This window comes from Arvicola amphibius, chromosome 15 (genome assembly GCF_903992535.2).
Source record: "Arvicola amphibius chromosome 15, mArvAmp1.2, whole genome shotgun sequence".
NCBI lineage: Eukaryota > Metazoa > Chordata > Mammalia > Rodentia > Cricetidae > Arvicola > Arvicola amphibius.
The window spans coordinates 6,584,941-6,592,641 of NC_052061.1; the positions used below are offsets into that span (position 1 = coordinate 6,584,941).

General features: G+C 45.8%; 1 protein-coding gene across 1 annotated transcript in view; it reads left to right on the forward strand.

Moving 5' to 3' along the window:
- Nucleotides 1-6,822, forward strand: part of LOC119802211 (liver carboxylesterase 1-like) — a 29,414-nt gene extending 22,592 nt beyond the window's left edge. Inside the window, exons 9-14 of the mRNA XM_038313154.2 lie at nt 171-311; nt 1,885-1,965; nt 2,201-2,348; nt 4,868-4,999; nt 6,191-6,263; nt 6,477-6,822. Coding sequence (XP_038169082.1) covers nt 171-311; nt 1,885-1,965; nt 2,201-2,348; nt 4,868-4,999; nt 6,191-6,263; nt 6,477-6,654 — 753 coding nt within the window. The 3' untranslated portion in view covers nt 6,655-6,822. The remainder of the gene's footprint in view (nt 1-170; nt 312-1,884; nt 1,966-2,200; nt 2,349-4,867; nt 5,000-6,190; nt 6,264-6,476) is intronic.
- The last annotated feature ends 879 nt before the right edge of the window (nt 6,823-7,701 follow it).

The following is a 7,701-nucleotide window of genomic DNA, read 5'->3' on the forward strand; positions in this document are numbered from 1 at the left end:
CAGAGACACCCACAGGTCAGAGTTCTATCCCCTCACAGGGGGCCTTGAGCATCTGTGGCCACTGCCCATGCTTATGTATTTTGATAGTATATGCTTGACCCTCAGACAGATGGCAAAGGGAGCACGGGTGTTCTGGGGAGCAACTAACCATGGGTCGCTTTGTTCTCCAGAGCTACCCCTTCCTGACCACTGTGATTGATGGGGTGCTTCTGCCAAAGGCACCGGAAGAGATTCTAGCTGAGAAGAATTTCAACATTGTGCCCTACATCGTGGGGATCAACAAGCAAGAGTTTGGCTGGTTTATTCCCACGGTGAGGAAGTAGTGATCTCACAGACTTCACTCCAGAACCTGCAACCAGGACTTCTGCCTTCTCTGAACCTCTCTCTGAATCCAAGGAGGCTGTTTCCATGGTCGCAAGTGAACATTTCCATGGAAACATTCTCCAAGTCCAACTGTGCCCTGGAAAGTGTAGTCCTCAAAGCTCTGCTCCACTTTTTTTTCCTTTCCTAAAGAACCCTGCAAAGCTGAGTGAGAGATCTGTAGTGAGGAGAAGTGTGCAGATTGCTCTTGAAGGCCAAGAAGGGATGACAGTTGTTCAGATGGGAGAACTAGGGATGCCTAGAAAGGAGAGGGAGCTGGAGAGCAGGAGTCAGGCTGGGGCTCAGCAGCTTCCACCTTGATGGTGAACTCACATGCCCAGAGATTGCCATGGGCACACTAACCAAGACCAGGGAAGACTGGGTTCACATAAGTGAAAACTGACATGCAAAAGGAAAATGGGATTTTCTTGAGTTAAAAAAATAAGCAATGAGAAGTATCTATTCCGGTAGAACGATAGGGTTCGTTTCATAGTACGAACACACTAGGGGAAAGTTCATGTACAAAGTCAACTCTGATCCCTGGCACCAACAGTGGAGAGGTTTCAATGCTGTGATGTTCTCAAAGAGCCACTGTGGTAGTGAGGGTGAGGCAGTGTGTCCAGATACAGAAGGGTTAGTCCGCACCCATCTGCAGGAGAACCTCCTTCTCTTCATGGAAGGACTCAGCGGGAAACTGAAGTTGAGCGCTTACCACAGTTAGGGATGTTTCCTTCCAAAAAAAAAAAAAAAAAAACTAGTAGAAAGAACAAGAGCAATATCCCCAAATCGCTCCCTGGTCCTTGAGGAAACTGTTTTCGTTGAGGCATTAGTATCTCAAGGGGCATCGTAAAGACTTTTAACTGTGAACTCTCTATGGTAGATGCTTTAGCAGAGATCAGGGCAATTGGCTCAACCCCAGGTTTTCTTCTGGCAGCACTGAGTTCCCCAAGTAAACATGGCAGGGGGCTAGATCATGCTTCCACAGCCATGTTGATGGTAGCTTGTCTCTGGCAGCAGAGGTTTGCACACATCGACACATGGTAAGAGTTTGTAGTTCTCCATACCGAAGGTTTTTCAGAGATTATCAAATGACACAGTCATTATGGTTGCTCATGAATTGAGTGGGGGAATGTCTTCTGCCCTCTGTCCCTGAGTTCTTAGCTTCTAAATACATGGTCCTAACTTTCCCTCACGGCATAGAGGATCTTTGTGTGTATTCCCAGCTTCATAAACAGACACTCCCACACAAACACACTTCACACACACACATTCACACACTGCACACAAGTGTACATGCACATACCATCATCTTCTGCTAAACTTGGTTTTTAATCTCTCTTTTGCATTCATTCATTTTCTGGAAAAGTCCATCAAGCTAACTATTATTGTCTAATTCATCAAAACCCATGAACACCAAGGCCTGTAAGCGTCTTTGTTGTGCTTCAGTTTGGTTGACTGATTAGCCTATTTGGTTTTTCCCATTAATTCCCAAAATTTACAGATGAATGACTATTTCTTTAACAGATGATGGGCTATCCACTCTCTGAAGGCAAACTGGACCAGAAGACAGCCACATCCCTCCTATGGAAGTCCTACCCACTTACTGTAAGTACAAGTGCAATCGTGGAGAAAAGTTGAATTCAAGGAAGGGCTGGGAGCTTGCCCTCAGTCACAGGTGAATTAAATAGAAGGGTAAAGATAGCTGGAATCTGGAGTTCCATCCCGGAGTAAGGATTCACACAGCATTGAAGTTGGTCGTAGTCAATTGAAGTCTTCTCAATGGTCTGGGAAAATCACATAGCTCACTGGTGGGGGTGGGCTCGCTCTTGATGTATTTCAGAACATCTCTAAGGAACTGACTCCAGTGGCCATTGAGAAATATTTGGGAGGATCAGACTGCCCTGGCAAAAATAAAAACCTCTTTTTAGATATGATGGGAGATGTGCTATTTGCTGTGCCATCCGTGATTGTGGCCCGCTATCATAGAGGTGAGTCCCCGGGGGCTGTACCAAAAAGGGACACTGACTTCCCAATACAGTCAGATGTGGAAACTGCTGAGGGTCAGGACTCAGAGACCCGTTCCATATGGCCCAGAGGTGATGTGGGGCATGGTCAACATTGTGCTCTTTCACATGAATCTCTAAAACAGGACACAAATGCAAGTTGCCAATTTGGGAGTTAATCTCAGTCAACACTTTTAAGGAGGTAAGGATATGATACTTGAAAGAGGCCAGTCATTGATCCGCTGCGAAGCATGTGTCTCCTGTGGATGGATGGAACTGAGCTCTTAGAATCGTGCAGAGGACACATGAGTAGCAAAGGAGCTGCTCATACCCATCGTAACACCCTTGCCAGCGGTGGAAAGCTATTTCAGTGAGTTAGTTCCTTGACACCTTGACCTATTGCACACATGGTCAAGGTAATCCATAGCCATAAACAGAGGCCCATGCAAAGGTGCTGGAGTTGACCTGCCCATAAACAAAGGTATTATGAAGCACAGCAACATCTTCTTGGTATATACAAAGATAAAATGCAAGCACTTAGAAAGCTTGGCAAAGCCTGACAAGAGACTGAATAAGGAGATAGATAACTGATAAGACAGCTAGATAGTTGAGAGGGGTCTCCTGGGGGAATAGACTTGTGGGATTATGAAGGCCAAGAAGTCTGGGGCCAAAACAGAACAGAGACTCTGGGGTTCTGGCAAAGTGACCACCACAAGGTGGAAAGCCTCGGGACCAGCAAAGCCTATGGTGTGCTTCTCTAGTACAGACAGAGGCCTTTGGGAACCCCGAATGTAAGTCCAAATGAGAACATCCTGGAGTCCTAGGCAAAATTTCAGGGGCAGAAGAAGCTCCAGGAGAGAGGATGTCACCTTCTCTCTGCTTTCTTCTCTGCGATGTTCAGCATGTCTGATGACACCTGTCCATACTGAGAGTAGACCTTCCCTGTTAGTGTACCACGTGTGTGTGCATGTATGTCTGTACATATATGTGTGTAGATATATGTATGTGAATATGTTTTGTGTATGTGTGTTTGTATTTGGTTGTAAATGTGTATATTATGTATGTGTGTGTTGGTGTGTGTGTGTCTATCTATGTGTGTGTCTGTGATTGTGCATGTGTGTATGTGTCTTTGTAGGTGAGTGTCTGTGTGTCTGCATGTGTACTTCTACCTCTTAAACTGTCCCTGATTGTTGTTACCCAAGTGTCTATGTCCTGCTTTCCACTGAAGACTAGTTTTGTAATTACACAAACGTTACTGATCTTTTCTCAGTGGTCGTAGGGAACAGGCTGGAAACCAATCACACTGACTAAAATGTTCTCATCCACAAAGTGCTGGGGCTCTGGCTTCCTTCCGCAGTCATTTCAGTCTCTGAGGCTAGGTGACTCTTCTGTGTGTGGCCTTGAAGTGACTGCTTCAGAAGTGGGTCACAGGCCATGGAGGGGTGCTTGTTCAAAGCAATTCTTGCTAAGTCACGGGACAGTAGTGGAGGCTGAGCAGGCACTCTGTGTCTTCAGGCAAAAGTGACACAATTGTCTACCCTTTTAGGGATGAATATTTAATAATATGAAAAATGATTCAGTATGTTACAAGATGTCTTGGATAATATCTTCCCAGATTTATAGGCAGAAGGGTCTGTACTAAAACATCAAGGCACTGCCAGTGGTGAAATTATGAGGGAAATTTTTTCTTTTTTTCTTTTCTTTTTTTTCTATATTTGCCAAGATTCTTACTGAATGCAAGCAAGGAAAAGGAGTGAGATTGTTCTACTTCTCTGGTTCAGGGCCTTCTCCTGTTCCCAGAGTCACTCACTCCTCTGTGGGTATCTCTGACCTACTATGACCACTGGTGCTGAGTTCCCTGGGATCCAGGGGTTAGTACATAGGTAGAAGTAATTAGCTGACACAATGATCCACTGGGCAGGAGCAATGCTGCCATGGGGCTAAGACATGATGTCTTTGGGGGTGAGGGTGAGAGAAGAAGACAAAGGGGAGAGGCAAGCTCACTTTCCCTTCATGCCCGAAGGCCTTAACACTCCCAGCCAAGCATGACTCAAATAAGAATCCCAAGTTTCAAGGATTCATGAAGCCTAAAAGACAGAGTGCTTGCTGTCTCCAGTCTTGCATCCAAAATGTCCTTGTGTTCAGGCAGAGTGGGTTTGCATCACTCTCTTCTGGATGATCAAGAAAAACACTGGGGGTGCTCAAAACCAGGCTGACAGAAGATGCCTACTAGGTGCAGGTCTGCTCAGGATGAAGGAACATGGGGTGTCATCACTGAAATGCATCCACACACACTGCCTCAACTGTGCCCACTCACTCACAGTGAAAACTTGTTCAAATCCCAGTTACTCTCCCCCAGCAGCCCCAAGCAAGTCCCTAGGATCCCCTAATGTTCTGTTTTCCTCCAGCTGTGAATCTGGGGGATTTCCTGCACAGGCAGAGGACTTTGTATCACCTCTGTGAGTCTGGTAACATGTACTGTACATGAGTCCATGTCTTCTCAGATGCTGGAGCTCCCACCTACATGTATGAATTTAAGTATCGTCCAAGTTTTGTGTCTGACATGAGACCCAAGACGGTGATAGCAGACCATGGTGATGAAGTGTACTCTGTGTGGGGGACACCATTTCTGAAAGGTAATACCTCTCTGTTGGCTTGAACTTCAAGTTAGGAGTTTTGGGTTCTAGACCTGGTTTGATGGCCTTAAGCAAGTGTCTCTTCTCCAAATCCCCATTTCCTAATAGGATTGTTAGTTTCTTTATACATTTCTGTGGCAAAATACCTGACCGAAGCAACTTCAGGAGAACAGAATTGTTCCCACTCACTGTTTCAAAGGGCCACAGTCCCCCACGGTGAGGAAAGCGCGGGGCTGGGGCATAGCATTAGCTGGTCACATGACATAGGACTTAAGAAGCAGAGGAGTAGTAGGGAGTGAGTCGAGCCAGGCTGTAATCTCAATGTTCACTCCCCCTAAAAGCTCCACAGCCTTCCCAAACAGTGCCACCAGTTGGGGGCCTAGTGTTCTAACACACAAACCCAACAAGGACATTTTACATTCAAACAACAGCAAAGACGTAGTTATCGCAAGCAATTCCCACTATTTCTACTCCTCTAACAGGCACACAGGAAGCTATACTTCTAGGCAAAGTGGTCGCACTCATGAGCCTCACCTGTGGTATCAGTAGGCCAAGTGGAGGGTCATCTACACGGCTCAACCTCAGGCAAGAATGCTGCTCTTTTATTTTTAATCACTGGAGCTTATAGAGTGTGAGAAGAGAGACTTAATGCTGTCGTTAAGCTTAGGTAGCTTAACTATATATCTTTTCTTATCTCTGCCTACATATCAAAATATCAAAAGTTTAGAATTTTTAATAATAGTATTTAAAGGAAACGTCTCACAGATATCTTCAGCACATGGATGTCCAACGTGTGTAAGTGACCCGTGACTCACATCACGGCTGTTCAGAGGACACCAGCCTCTCTGAGCATCTCCTACTTAGGTGTCACTTTAGAGCACTAATAGTTCAGGTATATTTCAAAATCTATGAGACTGTGAGAAGATCCTGTGCCTTGAGTAGGGAGGGAAAAACAGGCCATCGTGAGAAATAAAGGTAGTCAGCTCGTGGACAGACTATACGCCCATTTGTGAGTCCTAGACTCACATTTCCAGGCTTAACTAGAACACTCAGTCTAACTCTTCCGGAAACGTGGATTTTGAGTCAGCAGGCAAAAGTGCAGACTGTATCTCTAAACATTCCAAGCCTATGCTACAACTGCCCACAAACCTCACCATGGTCAGGAAAGGACTCTTGTCTTCTTCCCCTCAGAGGGTGCCTCGGAGGAGGAGATCAACCTCAGCAAGACGATGATGAAGCTCTGGGGCAATTTTGCTCGAAAAGGGTGAGGCTGGCAAAAAAGATGGAACAGGCTTGGTGGGCGATGTGGGGTGCTGGGAAGACTCCAAATGGGAAGGGGTAGTTTCTAAAGTCTGCGTGACCAAAGCAGCAGCCATAATGGTCTGACAGGGAGAACTCCCTAAGAGTGGGCAGGCTGCCCCCAGAAGATGAGAAGTGTCTCTGGGGCTATATGACCTCTTTTTGACTCTGTTCTTAGGAACCCCAATGGAGAGGGACTGCCACACTGGCCAGAGTACGATCAGAAGGAAGGGTACCTGCAGATTGGAGACACCATTCAGCAAGCCCGGAAGCTGAAAGACAAGGAAGTGGCTTTCTGGACTGAGCTCCGAGCTATGAAGGTGGAGGAGCCATCCAAAGGAGACACAGAGAGATAAGGAGGAAGCAGTGGAGCTTTGGAAGCTTTTAGCAGCCAAGGGCAAGGCTGTTCCACAGAAGGTGTTTGTAATGCAGAGATTCCTCATCACCGAGACTGGAGAACTGTGTGTCAGGGTGGGTAGAAACCGGGGAAAGAAATGTTTGCTTTCAATTTGTAAAATAAATGATTTTTTGTGGTGGGGGGAATCAAATCAGTATCTGAGTCTTGAACTACAGATGAGCCCATCCTCCTCGGAAAGAGAAAGATGAAGAGAGAGGTCACCACCAGCAGGGAAACCACTCCTGTGGGAATAGCTTGGCCTGTATATGTGCTGAATTCCAGCATGCTTCGAGATGCTAATGGGGACTTTGGACATATCCAATAATGAACAATGGGACATGGGAAGCTAGGGTATGACAGAATGACAATATACATGTGTGATGGGACAGTCTCAGTTTTCTCTAGTCTTGACCTCAGCAGCTATCTCTGTTCTCATGGTCCCCAAAGAGATTAATTCAGACAAGATGCACTACAAGAGTAGATCGTGCAGTCAAGACTTTAATTACAACAAACAAACAAACAGAAATATATTCTTTAGGAAAATTTTGAGCTGAGCCACAATGGCCCCAATCCCAGCAGGCAAGGCGCTTATATCTCCCCTCTCCCCACTCTTCCCTTCTCTCTTGCTTCTTCCAGGATGGACACTTCCATGAAGGAGATGTTTTCTTCTTGAAAGCCCATTTTACCAGAATTCAGTCTGAAAATATATAAGACAGAAATGGATGTGTAGGGACTCAGAGTTCACTAGGGTAAGGGTTACAGCTCTCAGCCCATGGTGCCCTAGTGAGAATATCCCTGATCCAGCCAGAGGCCACTACCATCTATTGTTCTTCACACTCTATTCTTGGGAGACCCTGAGCTGGCCTGTCCTGAGTGACCAGTTGACCACCACTGTTACCTTTATAACTTGCTTTAGGGTCTTGAGAAAGCCCCCTGTAGTTTTTTTTTTTTTTTTTTTTTTTTTTTGGTTTTTCGAGACAGGGTTTCTCTGCAGCTTTTTTTAGAG